The sequence below is a fragment of the Macaca thibetana genome, chromosome 1 (genome assembly GCF_024542745.1).
Source record: "Macaca thibetana thibetana isolate TM-01 chromosome 1, ASM2454274v1, whole genome shotgun sequence".
Taxonomy (NCBI): domain Eukaryota; kingdom Metazoa; phylum Chordata; class Mammalia; order Primates; family Cercopithecidae; genus Macaca; species Macaca thibetana.
The window spans coordinates 73,752,736-73,773,919 of NC_065578.1; the positions used below are offsets into that span (position 1 = coordinate 73,752,736).

A 21,184-nucleotide genomic window follows, 5' to 3' on the forward strand; every position below is an offset into this window, starting at 1 on the left:
GATCCATTGTGTTGATCTTCAAGCCCTGTTCTTCTAAAATGATTGAAGCTGAGATCTCCACCTAGTGGATTTATTGGATTTTGCAGATTTTTATGGAAACAGCCAACTATCCCTGGAAATCCTTAACTTTTTTCTCTTAGAGAAATAACAGGTTTTAAAGACTTCTACTTAAATCTAAGATAATTGTCAACAGGACAATTGCAAATGTATGAAATATGCCAATATGCATATCAGTTAGACTACAGTTAACAAAGCTGAATTTTTATTTTCATACTATAATTAGGAAAACGGATCAAACGCAAATATGAATATATAATTATCCATGTAGAAAGCAATATTGTAATACCACTAATTGAGATGTGTATAATAATTTACATAAAATAAACATCAAATGTAAATCTGCTCAAATACTCTTCTTATGTAGTCTTTCATTTTTTTGAGGCTTTTGTTTTTTTGCTTTTTCAATGTTTGCTTGCTTTTGCAAGACTTGGCCAAACTTTTCTTACTTGGTTTTTCATTCCTTAGAGAAGCATACTCAGTTAATTGTGTCAGACATATCCTATGACTCTATCTTTGATTTTTGTCATATATTCAACTCTGTGGTTTTATTTTATTGATAACAAAGAGCTACTGAGGACATCGTTATCCTCCAAAATGATGCATTTGTAATGCATGCAAAGGCTAAGGGGTGTTTGTGTGTCCTCTTGAAGAAAGCTAAAGTAGAAAATAATTACTATTTGAGTTATTTTCTTCACTTTATTCTGCTTCTAAAGGTGATGTAGTAGCATATTCAGCAGATGGTGGATACAGTGCAGGTTTTGGAGCAGAGTTTTCAGCTTCATTTATTCTTCTAGGAACTAAAAACACTTCATTTTCTGCCTCAAAACTGTCTTTTAACCCTGGTAAGAAGGAAAGTGCTTCATGTGTCTCCACTGTCATTGCGCCTTCTTTGTATGCACTATCTTTATCTGGTTGAATATTTTGAAATTCTCTAAAATTATGCATATTACTGTTAATTTCAGGATCTACTTCACTGCAAAGTATTCTATTTTGGGTTTCATGGGAACTTGTGATAGTTAAATCTTTAGCTGTAATGGTCTCCTCGGCAGAGCTTGCATCATATAATACATGTTTTACACTTGTTCCATTTTCCCAAGTTTGCTGCCTTTCTTTTGTGGTGCCTTTTAAGGTCATTTGTGTGATCTGAATTAACATACTAGAATCTGTCTTGCTTTCATCAAGCATATTTTTCTCTTCTTTCCCTACTATTTTTATCTCTAGTGCTTCAGTGCCGTCATTTCTGGGCAATGCATTTGTGCTGTCAATTCCTTTTTCGCTACTATTGGTTAGGTGCCAAATGGCTTGACTACTAACAGGAGAAGTACTGATATCCTTGGGAAGTTCTATTCTATTTTGGTATGGAATTGAATTTGTCTTCATAAATGATAGGTTGTTCTTGGATCGTGTTTGGGGAATGAGAGAGGAATCACAAGTATCTGTTTTTGAAAGTTTTTTTTCTACATCATTTTCTTCCTTATCCGTAATACAATTTTCCACAATTTGATGTGGTATTTGGGGTTTTGTCATTAATGTTTTTTCTTTATCTCCAAGTTGTGTATGAGTTGAATTTTCCTCTCTGTGTTGTAAGGCTTCATTTTGATCTAAAGTGTATTCCTTGTTGTAGCTGTCAGTCTTGTGAGCATCTAAAAGTTGTGTTTGATTCCTCGGGGACAAAGAAAACTGATTTAGCTCGCTGGTCTTTGATACATTCTGTCCCATGTGCTCAGTGGACTCCGTTGTCCGTTGGTCAGTAGCCCCCGTGGAATGCTGGAATGGTAAAACATCACTTCCTGTATTTTCCCAAGTAGTTGGTAAATAACTAAGCACTTTTGATTCAAGCTGAGTTGCACCTTCCATTTGTTCACTTGAGAATTGAGAATGTGAGTGCCTGTGCTCAGCATCAGTGGGTGTAGGCTGAGGCAATTTTGATGTGTTTCCATCAGGAATGTGGCCAGCTGAATAACAGTTGCTTTCTATAGAGCTCTGATTGACTACAGACAAGTTGTTAGCACTGAGCAGCGGGGCACGTTTAGTGTTTCGTTGGTAATATGGGGTCTGCTTTGAGGCATGTTTCAGAGGCAGCCGCTTTGAAGTGAGTCTAACATAGTTGCTACTCTCTGACTGTTGAAGAAAATCTGCAGAAGACACAGTATTTATTTTGGCTTTTGTCTCAGAAGTTTTGGATAATTTCTTAGGAGGCAACAATACTTGCTTGCATTGCTTTGGGAGACCTGACAAGGATTTTTCTGGATGGACTCTGACTTTTCTAAAAGGATGTAAATTTAATTTTATCTTTAAGTTTCGTCCTTTAATTTTCCCTTTGAGGTCAGGCTGAAGGGTTCTCTTCCTTCTCAGAACCTGTGAATTAGTAAACCATTTTTCTCCTTTGTTTCTCTCCCTAGGGTTGCTACAGTTTTTGACACCCAACTTAGTCAGCTGGTTACTTTGATTTTTCTGTCGTTTCCAAGGGGTTGATGTTTTGGGTGACATCATTGACCTATTTATTTCTACTAAATCAGGATCATGGACACTAACCCTCTTTGGGGAATATGCTTTCTTGATTTTTGTTGATAATCCTGATAAATCTATGTTGTCCTCACTCGTAAGAAATTTTTCTATTGCGCTGTTAATTTGGATTTGCTCTTTCTCAGGCTTTGAGTGTTGTCTACGATTTGGCTTTTCTTTCATGTAATCTTCAAATTGATCACAGGGCACATATTTACAGATAAGAGAATTGTTTGGCTGAAAATGTCTAGGTCTGCTCTGTTTTAACAGTCCGCAAGGATCATCATATTTTGATCTATGTTTTCGTACAATCTTTTGTACATAGTGTTCCTCAGGCTCACAAGGCTTGGATGATGAGCTTGTAATAAAATGTCTCTGCCTATGAGGTTGTAAGCCATTGTCTTCTTTTTCTATTGGAGGCTGCCATGATTCATTTGTTAAATGCTTCTCAAGACTTTCTCCTGCCAAGGCTGAAGTGGGTATTGCATATCTTCTTCTAAATGTGTCACTGCTGATATCTGTGGAACAATAAATGCAAGAATTTAGCACTTAGCAGAGTTTTATTACCCCAACCAAACAGATACTTAGAAAGCTTGTGAGAAGTATAAAACTGACTTCTCTGATAATTGCAATTCTTGAATATTTCCTAATTTTTAACCAAACCTTCAAAGGACATTTGTCAGTTCCATATGTTTTGTATGACACTCTTTATGGTCACACTGCAGTCAGTTGTGATGCTGACTTAAAAGTTGTGGAGTTGGAAATAGAAATGTTATTTATGGTCATATATCTTTAGTTGTTGGTTAGGTTAGCTTTAAATGTGAATAATATCTAAATCCTTTTTAAGTGGCTATGGTAATTTTTTCCTGAATTTATTTCCCATTTGCAACTTAAATATTGGGCAAAATATGGGTGCAATATTGAGTAAGATTCAGGTTTCAGATAATAACCTGAACAACGAAAGGGAAATACTTGCAATACTATTGACTCAATGAAAGCAGAGATCATATCTGTTTTATTTCCCATAACTTAATAAAATGTTCATTAAATATTTGTTAAATAAATAGTTATTTTGAAATATAGCCCGGTTTGTGTGGCAGCAGTCTTTGCCTGGGACTTTTAAAATGGTACAGATTAATATAATATTTAATCTTATTAATCTTATAACTTATTCTGCTAGTTTCTTTTAAATGTCTGCCTGCAAATTCCTCTTAATGTTACAATCTTTCATTCACTGAAAGAAAACAGTACATGATGAACTGTTCAAAAAGGAAGTTTCCTTTTACTGTTCCGAGATAGACATCTCTACAGCCCTATAGGCACATATAGAAGAAGGAAACTTGTACTGGCTTCTCCTTAATGTCTGCCTATAATCTCCTTTTACACGTTAAATAATATTAATGACAAAAATAATAGTAATACCATTAATAGAGCACATGCTATGAGCTAGGCATTGTGCTCATATTGTACATTCATCATCTCTTTTAATATTCACAAGAGACATGATCCATTGGACATATCCTACTGTCTTATAACTTTTGCAGATGAAGGAATGAGCTTTAAAGAAATTGAATGCTTTCCCCTAGTCCCCATGCTTGGGGAATGACTTCCCCAAGTCTATCTGACATTAAACGACCCTATTAACTACAATGCATCTAAAATTTAAAATTATTTATTAGATACTTTCTATTGTTTCATGAAATTTTTTCATCCAGAGGAAGTAGTTTTTTATTCCATGATAAAAAAGGAAATCTTAACTGCAAAACATCTTAACTGCAAAACATCTTAACAGCACTATTGCTATTTAAAAGGCTTTTTTTCTTTTTCGTTTTTAACATTGTTAGGTGTTAGGCCTCAAAATTAACTTTTAGTAGACAGGAGATGTACTCTCAACTCCTAAGGGTGGGGACACTCCATCTCCACTTTTCCCCAAGAGGTGAACTAAGTCCCAGACTAGCATCTAATTCCAATCTAAGATCTGCCGTCAACATTCTAGGTGACCTTGGAGAAGCTACTTGCTCTCTGTGTATTAGAAGGTTGGACTAGATGGGAGCTTTATGTAAGTATACAAATTATGCCGGGGAAAGAATCTGTAGCCTTTGTCAGAGTCTCAGAGAGTTCTGTGATTCAGAGATAAACATTAAGAACTATTAGTCTAGATCTAAAGTCCCCTCTACCCTGGAAAGTCCATTATTCTTTTTCTAAGTCAGAAGGCATAATCAGAGTGGCAATTTTTTGGCTGTTTTCTCCTCATATACCTACCCTCTCTAGTTCTGGTACAATGCCTGGCATGGAGCAGCATTTCAGGTATTTCTTACAAATGTTCATGCTAATCTGACAAACCAGTGTTCTCAGTGTGAAAACAACATACTGGGTTTTAAATGGTTAAGAGACCATACCCCTTCAGTTATAAGAGTTTCTCACAGAGAAGTTCAGGCATTGGACAAAGTTAAAAGATGAAATGGAGCATCTGCCTAAGGTATGATTCTAGTGAAAGGGTAAGTGCTTATTTCTTTGTAAAATAAAGTCAATCTGACCCAGTTTCTATGGCGTATGCTGCTTTCCTCAGCCATCCCTGTCTTGTGTGAAATCATCAACCCCCAGACGCTGTTAAGAACTGGAGTGTGGGAATGCAATGGAATAAACTCACATCCTACCTTATAACATATGTGAAATAACATATGGCTTTATTCTTGTCCAGTCACCCCAAAATGCATCCTTAGGGCCAGACCCCTGTGGTAAGAATTTCTTGATACAGCACCTCTGTCATTCATATTCTTAGAGAAAGCTCTGCTTGTTGTAAACCAATTCAAATAAATGACAGGAACCTCTTTACAGAGCAGCTGTCAACATTTTCACTGCTGAGCCTGAATGCATAGCCTTACTATTCAGGAAGAAAAAGGAAGACATTTAATTCATTGCCTCCACCTAAATATTGACATCGCCCATGTACAGTGGGTAGATGTCACGGCCAGATTCACTTGGCTCCCAGCATGGGACGATGAATTAAGTCCTGACTTTGCCTGGACTGGGAAGTTATCATCCCTGACAGCTCAGCAAGCAAAGTATGTTTCTTGACATCATTCCTGAAATGAATCACTAGCATTAGAGGGCCCATTCTTCTAACATGTCATGCTCTGGGAAGGTTGCTTACTGCAGAATTGGCATTAGAGCTCGAAGGATGTTGGAATAAAAGCTGATATTAGCCATCCCATAGATCTTAACAGCACTCTTGCTATTTAAAAGGCTACTTTTTTCTTTTTTTAACATTGTTAGGTGTTGGGCCTCAAAATTTACTTTTAGCAGTCAGGAGATGCAATCTCAGCTCCTAAAAGTAAGAACACTTCATCTCCATCTCAGCCTAAACACACACACATACACACATGCGCGCACGCACATACACACACACACACACACAATATTTTTAGAAAAGGAATAGACTAGTGCTACAGTGATTTTTATAGCATTTCCTATTGAGGAAATTAAAGGAGGGAGGCTCCCTCCTTCAAAAAGCATTAAACGGAGTGGGATTTTCTAAAACAAGACAAACTCACCTTCTGTTCTTATTATATGGTGTGGCAGAGTTTGAGGCAGGACTTCTCCAGACTCAAGATTCCTTAGCTTTTGAACTTTCCTTGAATTATATGTTGTAAGTAAGCCTGCTTCATTAAAAGCTGTCGTATTTCCAGGAGACTGTGAACACCTTGAATGCAGCAATCTACCATCCTGGCAAAATAAAGTGCTGCCTACCCCATGGTCTTTCTTTTTCAGGTTTCTAAATGATCCGTCAAGGGTTGTGGACTCAGAGGCCGATGTTGCTTGATGACTATTTTCCTGTAAAAGTGGCATTTCCTTTCTGGACCCCACAATGGACATGACCTTTATCTCGTTTTCCTGAGTTAAGTGGCAGTTACAGTATCCCTTAGTGTGGTAATTTCTTGCCCCATGAGCACACAGGGGTTCGTCGAAGGTTCTGCAACAAAGGTTTTCTGATGTGTGTTCATTTGCTTTACCTTGTTGGAGTTTCCAATTAAATACAACTAAACCTAGGCAAGTGAGACCAACAGCTCCTATGACAAATAGAGAGACCATTAAAAGATAACATCTTGGGAAGAAACATATAAATCATCAAATGTAAAAACCACAAACATAAAGGTTAATGGCTTGAAAGATATCAGAATGGGTAGGAAGTCCTTCACCATTTGGAAAATATCAGTTCAGACAGAGGCTACCATTGACAATGGTCTGCTTTCCAATTTGGATCTTTATACATATTAAAGATTATAAGAAACAACACCATCTGGAATCTCTTTGGTAGGAAAAAGGGCTGTTTCATGAACTGAAATTCATTTAAGATAAAACAGTCCCTGCAGTAACATTTTTTCTGTCTATGGCACCTCCTTTTACGAACTCTCATAATAGAATCAATGACATCTCATCTAAGACTGCCTGGTACTGTCATTTCATGTTCTATGTAGTTTGTCCTCTGAATAAAATTGCAAGATCCAGTGTTTCTCGAGCCCAGATGCTGACTCTAATCTGTTTCTATTTCACTTTTTCCTATCTTGACAAATGGCATCCTCAACCACCTAAATGTTCAAACCAATGTCCCTGAGTCATACCCTCATTATCTATCACAGTGATTTCCCTTGTTTCTTCACACTTATGAAGTGTATTATTGTGTTTATTCATTCATTTGCTTGTTCACAGACTGTCCTCCTCTGCTACAATTAAGCACTGTGAGGCAACACATCCTTTTAGTCCTGTTCAACATTCTATCCCCAGTGTCCACTACTCTGAGGCAAAGGAGGCAGAAATATTTATTATATACTCTTAAATCAACAGAAGGGATTCTGTTTATGAATTCTGATAATGAAATCACTGGTAATCTAATCTTATAAATCCTCAAGATGTGATTAGGAAGACATGGTGTCAGTACAGATTGAGTAAAGAGATCTGTGTCCTAAACCCACGTTGCCTGAGGACGGTGCCCTTTTCTGGAAATGAAGACAACATTCCAGATTGTCTGACTGGCTACGCTATGCCCAATTTTATCCCCTGGAGACTATATTAATGAAAACATATTTTTTAAACTTAAATAAAAAGAGAAGGTATCAGGTCATGATTATTTCTTTTGTGTGTGTGTGTTAAACATGAAGAACACAGAGAATAGCAGTTTCTGGTAAAACCCTCAAACCATTGTATAGTTTACCATATCTTGAGCTCTTAAATCTATTTTAATTAATTTGCCAACAATACACTCTTGGAAAGTGCTCTTAACATATTGAAGCAATCTAAGGTACATTTTTAAAAGCTGTAGCAAAATTATGTAAATAATAATCCTTTCATTGACAGTTTGAATTATCCCAAGCAATGATTTTGGATTTAACATGTTAAAGAACATACTAAAAAATTAAAAACTGGCACCACTCCTTAACTTATATGGGTAAGAAAACTCAAGATTCAAAGCTATGTTCTGACACTTTTCTTGGTATTTTCTAATTTCTCTAACAATTATTTTTTCTCCTTTCACAAATAAGGATAACTGATACTATCCAGGGATTGAATAATATATGTGACATGTTTAACACAGTGCTTTGATATAGTAGAGTTCAATGAGCATTCATTGCGATTTATGATTATGATTATGATTACTGAGCTACCATTGTTTAGGTTTTGCATTGCTCTATTGGTTCCTGAAAGACTCACCTATCAGGAAAAAAAATCCAAAAATCAATCATTAGGATGATATTTTATATGACTGGTGCAGTTAGTGGGCCAAATAATGAAGGAACAAAAGGGCTAAGTGTTCTTGAAGACAAGAATCAGCCATTGAAATGAGAGTAAACATAATCTGATTATAGGATACAGTTTCTCCTCTAATTGTGTCTGAATGGCAGGGACTCACTCACTCCCCTGCTGTTGATGCTAGGTATATATCTGTATCCCATTACCAGTCAGGTATGGTCACTTTCCATTAGCGTAGAAAGCAAAAGCAGCAAATGAAGCTTGTAGGCAGGCGGAACGTGCTATTAAGAAGCTGTTTGAATTTTCTTTGCCATGGGCATTGTTTCTATTTTTAAAAAGTATTCTAACAATCTTTCTGAGTTGGCAAGAGAAAAAGGGAAAATTAATGATAAGTTCTTATTGAAACATTAGAAACACGTTACAGCTTCATAAAAACTTTTTATCTACCAGTTCATAGCATACGTGTCAAGATATTAGTGTTTGATGCCAAATAACCATTTATTGGTTTTAAATTTACTGAATATAGCTATTTATATTCCTTTGAATTTTTATGACTTAGATATAGCTGAAGAAGAAAATGGACTCATAGGCAAAATTATAGTTCTAAGTGTTTTTCCTACAATCTAGAAGTATAGATAACTCGCCCCATGTGTACTTCAGAAAGAGTGGAATCTTAATGGAGCAAATTAACATTAAAAATCAGAGTCTTTTTAAAGAAGAATCTCTTCTCAAAGCACTATAATTTAACAATTATTTGATGAAAGATATATTAGCATGATAATTTCACACACCAAAACCTAACATATATGTAATCATATTTATAATTTATCAGAATTTATTCACGTATATTAAGCTCCCTCTCACTTTGACAAAACCTTTGGAATCTCCTAGAATTTGTATTCGTCTCAATACAAAAAAAGAACCGTTAATGTAGCTAAATATATTTCTGAATATATATTTCTGAAAACAGGTATAAAAGGTAACTAGAAGATATTAAAAATTGCTCTATTATAATATTTCCAAAACGATGTCCTCTAGAACACAAATTCAATGAAATCCTCTATGAAAAAAAGGGATCATGGCCAAATAAGTTCAAGAAATGCTCCATATCACACCTTCCTCTTAGAAATGTATAGTGCTCATTAGAAAATGAAAGGTTACGAGAAGTGCTGCAGTGAGTACACCTGTTTCACTTTGCTTAACTTAGTACCTTTTAAACCTATTTGAACCCCACCATCTATTGCCTATATGTGCATCTGTGTGTTTTTATTGGAATATCTATTAATTATCCACCAGTGCTAGTGTTCTAAGAAGCACATTTAAGGGAAACCTGTCTGCTGCCCTATCACTTATGTCTTTTATGGCAAATTACTTCTTAGTACATACAATTACTGACATAGTTACATGGTTTTTAAAAGAATTTATCTTCCTAACATTTGAATTTCCTTCCGAGTGAATTTGATTACTGCTGATGGTAGTTCCATTGTCTATACCTGATGCTGGTCTCCATCTATCCTGATTAAAAGTGTAATTGTCAGGAAGTAAAAATACAATCAATCCATTCACTAGATAACTGTTATAGAATAATGACTTATAGCACATATTTAAAATACGTCAGTCTTGGATGCCATTTGTTTGTCTCTGGTCTCTCTCTCTTTCTCTCCCTGCCCCCTCATCACCATGGTTACCCACAGGTGCAGAGGATTTCACCATGCACTGAGAGCATAGGGGAAAACACACAGATTGAGCTAGATAACTTAAGAAATCTCATGCATCTTTGGTCTTCAACTAATGACACTAAGTGCCATTTTATGTTATTCATCCAGTGAGATGCAATGATTGCTGACGCATAGTTTAATAAATTTTAAATTACAAAAAATATATAAAGAATTGCATATTATCCTCCCCTTAGTTGGTCTGGGGAAGTATGGGCAAAGTTTACATAGAGTTGGACAAATAGAAATTTTAGAAGAATTCAAATCCCCCCAACAGGAGGAAAACCAAGGCACAGAGAAGTTAGATAATGTGTTCAAAGTCACACAGCCAATAGCAGAGCCAGAATTCAAACCTAGGTAATCCAACTACACAGCTCATTTATTTAACTACTGTGCCATATAAACACTGCAGACTGAGATATATGTGATTGCCATAGTAGCATCCTTTTGTGCATCTGTGAAAGTCCGCTGACTCTTACTATGTGCCATGGAGAAGCACACAAATGTAAGTGCCTTGCGGAAAGAGTCTATGTCCCATCAGTTTTTAAATATCTATCACCTAGTGTCATAACAAATGCACCAGTACTCTTTGGTGAAAGGATGGTTGATGAAATGTAAATGTTATTCTTGTATTACACACAAGGAAATTAAAGTCTAAATAGCAAGTTAACCTGTTCAAGATCACAGTGCTAGTTATACCAGGACTGGAGCTCTTGAATTCTGGTCCAGGGCCCTTTCCTCTATTTTAGACAGCTTCCTTGAAACAGGAAATTCTTGCAACTTGTGCTAAATCAGCTAATATCCTCCCCCATCTACTGGCAACCTCTCCTTTCCATGAGCTTGGCAAATTTCCCCAAGTGTCTGAGATAAGCATCACTTAGCATGCTGCAAAAATATGGACAAGTGAAGAGAAAAGAGGAGGGCACACTTCTCCCCGGCATACCTGCAAAGCCAAGGACAGTCAGCAGGGCCACATCTTGTCCTGGGAGGAGGGGACTTCTGTCCTTTAGAACCAGAGTGAAGTTGGGAGCTTTGGGATCACAGTTGGTCTCAGACAGCCTCAGCACACTCTGTGCAGCTGCCACAGCTGCGGTAGATGGCTGACAATTTAGGTCCTTGGCATTCCTGAGCGTGTGAGCAGAAGACTTAATGTAGTTTCTTAAAAACCGAGCAAGGGGATGGAGATCACAAGTGCAGCTCCACTGGTTCTTATCTAAGCTCAGATGGATTAACTGCTTCAGTGGAGTAAAAACATCCGGCATGTGGGCTAACCTATTTCGCGAAAGGTCCACTTCCTGTAGTTGAGGCAGGGGCCGGAAGGCATCTTTCCCAATGTAGGAAATAAAATTGTTGGATAAATCCAGATGCCTGAGACTGTGGAGATTCGTGCCTCCAAAAGAACTGTCTGTGAGATTAGTGATCTGATTCCCATCCAGCTGGAGCCGGGTCAGGCCCCTTGTGTTTCGGAACCAAGACCCTCGTAGGGTGCGGAGAGCATTATTGCTCAGCACCAGCACCTGCAGGCTGTGAAGCTTGCTGAAGGTGTGATCAGTGAGCGAAGAGCTGGATATTTGGTTGTGCTCCAGCAACAAAGTCCGCAACATCGTAAGGCCATCTAGGGCATCTTCCTGAACATCCTCGATACCATTTCTGCTCAGAGAGAGCAGGGCAAGATTAAACAAGAGAGACAGGTTGGTGCTCTCAATAGAGGACAGATATCCATCAGTGATGATTAAAACCCTCGTGGTCATAGGGGCTGCTGTGGGCAAAAAAGCACAGACTAGATGCAAGATACACATGAGTGGGAGGGCGGGGGTATGGTGGAGAGCAGAGAATCAATATCCTCTAAGCAATCTTATCACCTGGGTAAAAACAGTAAACAGTACACAACATGAAAATGATTTTCTGATTTCTAAATTTAAGGGGAAGCTGGCTATATATCAAAATGATGGATTTTTATATTCTTTGCTACTGTGACATGTTTGTTTGAGAAACATAAACCCATCTGTTACTTTAGATGTCAAAGTTAATTCATTGTTTCAGATTATCTTCATGGATGTTATTTTGAAGGTGTCTTTTCAGGCCCTCCCTCCAAGGCTGTGTACCGGCCTGATCTAGCCCTGCAGATCCAGTACAGAGTCAACTAAGAGCTGAGCCTGTGTCTGATCCCCCTAGTCAGTGTTCTATAGCAATTTATATTTATGCTGTGAAGTCAATCATCTTTTCTCCCAAACATAAAGGTGCATGTTGGGGTGGGGAGAGTGAGAAGGAGCACTGGTTTCTGCTTTTTAGCCCCAGGCTAAAAGTTGGCAACTTGGTAAGGATATATATTCACTCCAGACAACCCAAGTGTCTGTCAGTGGGGTTCTCATTATAGTCTGGGCCATCTTGGCGTCCTGTCTAATATCTGTTCCCTCCAATGAAGTCCATCATGTGATGACAGGTGGTACTCAGGGCTTCCAACTGTTAAATCCCTTCACCATAATCACCTCAGAGCTATCACTGCTCTGTCATTAGAAATCAAAGCATTTTAACTCAATAAAGATGTATTATAATCAGGAGTTATTGTAACACATCTTTATCATGCTAAAATTGTTTTGACTGCAAATGACAGTGTCATAAGGATAGAGGAGTCCATTGTCACTGGGAGGTCTGCAGGTGATATTAGAACAGTCAACCACAGGGAAGCAAATCACAAATCCCTTAGGAAATTCAGACTGCATCGCAGAAACAAAGAGATTAAAAAATATGTAAAAGACAAAAGATTCTCAGAGTGCCTTCTTTTGAAAGAATTGTTCTCATCCCTGCAGCACAAGCAAGCTTAAATCCTGGTAATTTTTTCAGCATTTATGATTGATTATTTGAATGCTATTCATTCTGGCCAGTTCGGCATTTTGTTCCTCTCGTCATTGTTTTTGATACGGGATGAAGGAGGTTTGTTTTCATGGGTTCTCAGTCCTTTAGGGATTTGCTGACTCTGAATGAGCAGGCTATTATTTCTATCAATTACTTCTTGTCTAGGTCTAGAAAAGAAACCCAACTACCAATTCATCCATTTTGTTCTCTGTAATTATGAAATCTAACTTCACAAATGTGGTGTTCTGTAAATGAGAAGGATGAATGATATAGAGGTGCAACAATGTAGATGAGAAATATTTGTTTCTTACAGACATCAACTATCTCTGATCAGGAAAAATAAATGTAGTGAAGTCAAGAAATCCATTTTAGATGGGGAGAGTTTAGTGTTAAAGCATTTTCAATACTGATTAGAAACAATATACACGTCAACTATCCTTGAAACCTTCTCTCTCCTGTCAAGGATGGTGACAACATCTACTTCCTAATTATCAGAGTCATGGAATTTTAGAAATGGAAGAAATTATCCTCTTCCACTCTGTCGTAACTCAAGCTTGTTTATGGAAATTTTCCATTGGCAGAGCTTATAGCTTGTTTATCTCTTCTTGGATATCAGGATGTAAATCACATTCTCCTCAAATTTGTTAATAAGGTGTCTTATTAAATTGTTGACTTAAGCAAGCAATATGTAATGAATACAGGCAGTGTATCTTGTTAGCATTTCTACAGCTCATTTACCACCAATAAAAAAAGACCAGACTTTCAAAATGAGACGCACTTTGATAATAATCTGTTTCACTGGTACATCACTTAATCTTACTAATGCTGAACGATTGCAGTTCAGGTTTCTGATTCATTTATATTTCTTCCAGCTGGTGGTAGGGTTCAAATCTGCACAAAGTATGTACAAAAATATAATTAAAGTGATATATTTGTTAAGTGTGTAGCTGGATAAAATGGTGATATTCTTTTGCAATAGCAAAATATCTCAATTACTTCTGAAGGTCTTTAAATAGTTTTGATTGAGACCATCAGGAACAGGAAAACAAAATATTACCAGTCTCTTTAGTCATTGTTTGAAGCTTACTCATTAAAGGGTTACCTCTTTTAAGCTGAGCCCAGAGAACAGTCAGTACAATGAAAGGTACGGCAACCAATTTTCCAGGTACACTGAGCACTGCTTTGTAGAGTTATTAGTTTTATTACCTACTATATAGGTTAGCTGGTGACAGAGGGTTACATCTTTGGTGCACACCACACATGACTCAGGGCAAGCTGCCACCAACTGCAACATGATGGCGAAGAGTACCAGCCATCCACCTGAAAGGAAAGTAGACGGCAATGTATATCATAATGTTGGCATTTACTATGCATTATTTTAGTACATACAGCTCATGAGGCATTTTGGTAATTTCTGCTGTTCAATAAGCATCTTGGTGTTCTCTTAAGATGCCAGGTAAACAACTACATTCCTTAATTTGCATAGAATTTAAACCAAAATGTTAAAGCATTTGACTATAAATTCAGAGAGCTCACATCCACGGCATATTTGTTAGTATTTTGAAAAAATTAAGTTACTTTGCAAAACAATATATAGTTTGTAGTGCTTTCACCAAACATTATCTCACTTAGTTCTCTTAATTCTGCAGCCCAATTAGAGACTAAAGAAACAGCTCAGGATTGTTAGTAAACCATCGTAAATCACATAGCTGGTAGTTTTTTAACCAAGTCTTAACTTTCAATCCAGTGTTTCTTCTAGTATGCAAAGCTCATCTCAGGCACTGAGTTTTACATGAGTGTATAACTAAATTCTTACTCCTTATAGATTTAAATGCCACACCTAGGGAGTGAGTATGAAGTCAAGATTAAACTCACAAGCTCTACTTAGCTTTGAATTCAGCTCTGTTTTTAGTGACTATATTATCTTAGAAAAAAATGTCTCTTTTTGTTTTTTGCGTAAAATAGAAATAATAATAAATTCCTACAGTACAGAGTATTATAAGAGTTAAATGGGTACTCTAAGTGTTTACTAAATGTTAAATTTTACCATTATTTTTAAGCTTTTTCAACTCCCCAGAGAAATATTTAACATCACTTGAATTTTATGTTCAAAAAAGACAATTCATTTATAATTCCTTCACTGGTTGATTAAAAAAAAAAAGGAGCAAATTATAATAAAACCCTCTACCTATAAGATAGTTTGAGAACAAAATAAAATGTTGAAAAAGACATAAAATGATTAATTCTATTATTTATTCAACAAGCATTTGTAGATCACCTTCTGCATGCTAGGCACTCTCAGAGTACTGGGCATAGAGCAGGGGCTGAGAAGACCCTGCCTTTGGGAAGTGTACTTCCTATAAAAGGACATAAATAATAAACAAATAATATAAAATATGTATTCAGTCATGTGGTGATAAGTGCTATAGAATAAATAAAACAAGAAAAGGAGAAGATCACATTGGCTTGAGGGCTCTAAATACGGCGAACAAGGAAAATCTCTCTGATAAAACAACATTTGAACAATAAGCTGGAGAAGGTGAAGGCATTAGTGTGTCAGGGTGGAGAGAACCCAATGCAAAGTTCTGAGGGCATGAGGAAGTTGGTGTGGCCAGAGTGGAGTGTGTAAGAGGAAGAATAGGGCACAGAATCATAGGAGCAGGTTGTTGTATACCTTAGAGATGAATGCAAAGATGTAGGATTTTAACCCAGATAACATGGGAAATAATTGGAGGCTATAGTGAGTGGCATTACTTGGTCCGATGTACATTTTTAAATGATCATTTTAACTACTGGGTTGGGAACATACTATTAGATAAGCAAAGAACAGAAGTAGCAAAAATAGGAGACAATTGTAGTAATATAAGCAAGAGATGATGTGGTGTAGACCAGGATGAGAGAGATAAGCATATTCCAGATGATTTTTTTAATCATAATGATGCAATTTAATTTAACAAATTTGAGCTAATTTAACCTCTCTGATGGAATGTGCTAGGTGTCTAAGAGTAAATAAACCATTGCATCAAAGCACTTTCTAGCTAGTGATAGACATGTAAATACTTATCTATAACACAAGGAGAAATGAAGTAAATCTAGATGCAAGTGAATAATTATGTTGTGGAATAATGTGGATGCTTTAAGAAGGATGTAGCTTGTGAGTTGGGCTTTGCAGAGTGCAGTGAATTTCCATGGGCAGAGAATGAGCATTAGATAATTCCAGTCTGAGAAAACAGTAAGAACAATGCCCTGCATGGGGCAGCAGATCTAATCTCAGTTCATTTATTTTAGCCCTACCTGACTGGTTAGTGTGCCTCATGCATGTGTGGTTCAGGGGCCAACCAGAGATTTAGGTATAATTTACACATAGATTCCAGGGCTTTTACCAGGATCCCCTCTCATTTTCTACTGCCTATTTGTAATAAGCAGGATTCTAAGATGGCCTGTAAGATTCCTTTCCCCTGGTGTACATGCCATGTAGAATACCCTCCCCTTCGGTGTGGGCAGAACCTGTGCATATGATGAGATATTACTCCCATGATTATGTTTCATCATATAACCAAAGGAAGATTATCCCAAGTGGGTCTGACCTAATTGGGTGAGCCCTTCAAAAGCAGAATACGTTTTACAGCTGGTCACAGAGTAGGAAGTCAAGCATGTGCCCTTGCCAGTCAGGAAAAAAGCAAACAGCCATGTTGTGAACTGCCTATGTGGCAAGCAGCTGTAGGTATCCTCTAGAATTTGAGAGTCATTTCTGGGCAACAGATGGCAAGAAAACAGACATGTGTCATACAACCACAAAGAAATGAGTTCTGCCAACAACCGATGAGCTTAAAAGAGGCCTTGAGCCTCAGATGAGAATCACAGTTCCTGCTGACTCCCTGATTTCAGCCTAGTGAATCTCTGAGCAAAGAACCCGGCTAATCTATACTGTACTCCTTACCGATGGAAACAGATAATAAATGAACATTGTTTTAAATCACTAGGTTTATGGTAATTTGTTACAAAACAATAAATAATACACTCCAGTTGCCCTGAATTCTGTCCTCTGGTCCTTCAAACAAGCAAACCATCAGAATTTTAACTGTTTCCTAAAATGCAGAAGTGGTCTACCCTCAGGCTAAATGCGAGAGAGAGAGAGAGAGAGAGAGAGAGAGAGAGAGGTGGGAAACATACTAGTTCCTTTCTTCTAAGTGACTTACTCTCCTCCAGGATCTACTTGCTTTTATTAACTTTCCAGTGCCTTCAGGTAGCTGTCGTTTACATTCTGTCCAGAGTTTCTAGTTGTTTTCTGTAGGAGGGTTGATCTAATATAAGTTAGTTGATCATTCAGATTCTGACTGGTAAGATCAATATAATTTGCTGGTATATTAGAGGCAAGAATGATAAAGAGAGTAGTCAAAGATCATCACTTTTTTTTGTTGTTGTTGTTGCCTCTGCAACTAGAAGGATGGAGTTTCCATTTACTGAAATGGGAAAAGCTATAGATATAATTAATTGCATGTATGAGTTTAGAGTTCAGGAGAAAGTACTGGGCTAGAGATAGAAATCTGGGAGTTGTTTTTTATCAGCACCACGCTCTAACCAACTGAGCTAACCGGCCAGCTGGGAGTTGTTTTTTAAAAGGCATGAGGCTGAATTAGCTCCTCAACAAATTAATTCTAAAGAGTAAAGAGACTCAAAGACTGAGTCTTGGGGTGATGAAAAGCTTAAAGATAAGAAAGAGAGATGAAACCAAAAAGGGAGGCTAAGAAGAAGCCAATGAGCACAGAAAAAAAATAAGAAAATGGTGTCCTCAAAGCCAATTGAAAAACGTGTTTCAGGGACAAAGGAATTGTTGCTTGTATTCAATGCTATGCCAAGTGAGATGACCACTGAGATGTAACCATTGAATTTAGCAACGAGGAGATCTTTGTAACCTTGGCAAGGGCAGTTTCAGCAGTGTTGTAGGAGAAAGCTTGATTAGGATGGATTGCAAATGGAAGAAGGGGAATTAGGACCACAAATTTAGATAACTCTAGAACATTTTTGCTGTAAAGGTAAACAGCAATGAAACAGTAGCTTGAAGAAGAGAGGTTAAGGGTTTTATTTTGCTGTTTGCTTTTAAGATAGGAGAATGTATAGTATGTCTGTATGCTGGTGGAGATTAAACAACAAAGAAGGAACATGAACGATGCAAAAAAAAAAAAAAAAAAAAAAAACCGGATGAGAGAATTATTGCTGGAGCACACAAGTGAAGGAGTTGGCCTCAGAATTAGGCGAAGTTCATCCATAGAAAAAAAAGTGAGGGCAAATTATGTAGGTCATAGGCGAGTAGGTCAATGTAGTAGTGGGAGCTAGAGGTTTGAGGAGAGAGAAGGTACAAAATAGTCATCTGGAGAATGAGAGAGTTAATGGGCTAGAAATATGTAATAGGCTCTCTGAGCAGTACTGACAGTCTATGGGAGGTTAGAGGGTCAAGATTTTGAAATGAGACAGGCAGAATTGATTCAATAAAGGTTAGGATTCTTTCAGTAGTGTACAAAATGCAAGATGAAGCCAGAGAGTTGAGGATGTGTGCAAGGGAGTGATAGTTGGAAGTGAATCTAATGATAAATGTTGATGAAATGTAAGATAGGTAAAGGGAAAGTGAGTGACAGTGAAAAGATGATGAAATGAGCAAAACAACAAGTAAGGAAAAAGATCGACAGATGGGTAGGTAGGTAGATAGAAGGGTATCTACTTTAGGACATATTTGGAAATGCTCGTAATATAAAGCTCTTGTTTTGTTTTGTTTTGTTTTAAGTGGTAAAATGGCTTCCAATTACCAGTGTGATCCAAGATTGTTGGAGTCGGGTTTCTAGAAAAAGTGAGCTAGAAAGAAAGGAGACAGCTCAGAGAGTTGTCTGATAAAGATTGAGAGGTTAAAGAGCATGGAGGGGTGCAGGCATTGGTCATGACAGGGTCTAGGGTATAACTAAGGGGCTGAGTGACTAAAGGAGTTTGGAGGACAGGCTCATTGGAGAAGAGTAGGCAAAGGAACCCAGAGGTCAGGCTATTTTAATGATCATTTGCATGGATAATAAAAGTACAAAGAGTAGTGATAGAGAATATGAAGTCAGCCAGTTTTTTAAATCCCCAAAGAATGAGGGGGTGTAGCTAGACTCTGGTGGTATAGCCTGACAAGCTGGTCATGTAGCCTGACAAGCTGGTGGTGTTTAGAAGAGAAACCATTTGGAAGTAGCAGTGACAGCAAGGAAGACACAGGATTTTGTTCACCCTACTGCTCCCACTGCTCCCACTGCTCCCACTGCCCCCACCAACCTAGAGATACAAGGAGTATATGAGAGGAAACAGCTTATAAGGGAAGCAATGTTCTCAGGGGTAGGCTAGATAGTAAGGGAGAAATTGTTCTACTAAGAATCTAAATTAGTTGGTTACTACTCCTGAATGTTAAATTGGGCTCTCCCCCTCCTGGCAGTGAAAGTTTCATAAAGGGAGAAATGATAGGATGTATGGTTTTAGGATCTGACGAAAGAAGACAAATAATTTTCTCAAAAGAGGTCAACATTTTCTAAAATTCCAAGAATTTTTCCAATAAACATTTTTATCTCTTGCAACTGGAACAAAGCTTGAAATATATTTGGAATAAACTTTTTTTAACCAAACTCATCTGACACAGAGGTTAATAATGGGCAATATCTTTAATGGCACTGTCTGAAGATAAAAAGCTAATCTTAAACCCTAAAGTAAGGCATAGTCCTGAGGTTTCTATCATCATCTTAGTTTTGAATCTGAGATGATCTTTTCAAAAGTGAAGTTCATTATAAATCTACTTTAGCAGTTCTTTTTATACATAGTGTGCAGTATATTACAAGGCACTGAGATAGTTAATAGTTTTTGGTATTCACTATTATTCTTTCATTTTGAAGAGGAAACCTGCCATTTAAAAACATGCAAAGCTAATTAAAGCTTTTCCACTATTTCATTATCTGAATGTAGTTGCAAATTCTGACTTAAAACTCTTATCAGAGGGAGACTCAACATCCCTCCATGAACAGCAAATGAACATTCAATTAACACTTCAATAAAAGTGTATTTTAAATAAAAATATACTTTATTGTTAATCTCATTCTTTACAAATGCTAATACCCAACTTTAAAATCCAAAGAGAGTCTCCTTCCTTTTATTCTTAAGGGAAAAAAAAAAAGTTCTTTTTTCTATTTACAGGGAAGACCCGAGTTTTCTGAAGTTGTCACGAAGTTAGAAGAGTGTCTCTGCAACATTGAGGTAAAAACTTTAGCTTCTGAAATATGTCCATAAAGAAGCCCTGAATATCCAAGGCTGTCAGGGAATGTAGGTGAGATGGTACTTATGGAAAGTTAGTATGAGGACCCATAACTCCATCCATGTTTACCCTATTCATTAAATTCCTAGGGTGGAGAAGAATTAGCTGTGCCTACAGGGATAAAGGCAAAATCAGAGTGAATTGAAGCCCTTCCAACAAATAATAGGGCAGGCAAATGGACACAGTCATGCTCAGCTTAAAAAATTGATGAGTGAAAATTGGAAAGTGTAACAAATACATTAGAAGGTAATTATTTAATCCATTTTATGCAAAAGTTTCTTCATACAGAGATGTGTAAGACATTGTTCATTTACATTCAATGCGAAAAGAAGAATTATCAATAAAATATGTTCATTAATTAGGGGCATTGCTTTCACACCACATATATGTTGCTTAATGTGATATATGTTGGTAATCAGGCTAATGGAATTTTCTTTCCTTATTAAAGCTGTTTGCTTTAATTTTCTCTATAATTGCCTTAATTTTCTATACACCTGGTCAAGAGATGCATTTCAAAATAGGTGAGGGAGCTGAAACATTCACACTAATTCAAAAATAATATATTCTCAAATGCAAATAAGTGCTACTGGTGGAGGAAGACATACATCACACATAGAGGATGACATATGCATCTGCATATGCAGGGAAGGGGCAAGAATAGAGAGAAATAGCATCAACCTGAGATTGCACCACTAAGTCTCAAAGTGGAACCATCAAGAAAAGTAGAGTTTTTTCTAAAAAAACAAAAAACAAAAAGCAAAAAACAAAAAAAAAAAAACCTCAACTAAGAGTCATTGGACCTAGTCTATTGGAAAAGGATTCGCAGTTACAGCCTGCAGTGAGTGTCTCTGTCTCATGATTCTTTGCTGGAATTTCCAAAGAAAACTTTTGTGTAGAAAGAAGCTTCAATGTTTAGACCTAAGGTCCTCTTTCCCTTCTGTTCTTCAGTCCTGGGACTTACACAAAGTGGGGAGAA

The 21,184-nt window shown here is 37.1% G+C and overlaps 2 protein-coding genes across 13 annotated transcripts in view; one reads left to right on the forward strand and one right to left on the reverse strand.

The window, feature by feature from the left end:
* Positions 1-21,184, forward strand: part of TNNI3K (TNNI3 interacting kinase) — a 301,755-nt gene that overhangs the window by 226,193 nt on the left and 54,378 nt on the right. For 8 of the 12 annotated variants that reach the window (XR_007720751.1, XR_007720754.1, XR_007720811.1 and 5 more), the window contains one exon: positions 20,091-20,150. The exons of 1 other annotated variant lie outside the window; for it this stretch is intronic. Coding sequence is in view for 7 of the 11 variants with exons in the window: in XM_050766192.1 (XP_050622149.1) it covers positions 20,091-20,150 (60 nt within the window). In the remaining 4 variants the exon portion in view is untranslated. Of the gene's footprint in view, positions 410-6,336; positions 6,426-20,090; positions 20,151-21,184 lie in introns of those variants that run through there. 3 more of the 12 variants (XM_050766583.1, XM_050766800.1, XM_050766897.1) reach the window with 2 other exon arrangements.
* The window catches only part of LRRC53 (leucine rich repeat containing 53), a 42,975-nt gene continuing 22,214 nt past the window's right edge, over positions 424-21,184 (reverse strand). The window contains exons 2-5 of the mRNA XM_050767212.1: positions 14,091-14,204; positions 10,972-11,787; positions 6,120-6,635; positions 424-3,083 (exon numbers count right to left, since the gene is read on the reverse strand). Coding sequence (XP_050623169.1) covers positions 757-3,083; positions 6,120-6,635; positions 10,972-11,787; positions 14,091-14,178 — 3,747 coding nt within the window. The 5' untranslated portion in view covers positions 14,179-14,204 and the 3' untranslated portion in view covers positions 424-756. The remainder of the gene's footprint in view (positions 3,084-6,119; positions 6,636-10,971; positions 11,788-14,090; positions 14,205-21,184) is intronic.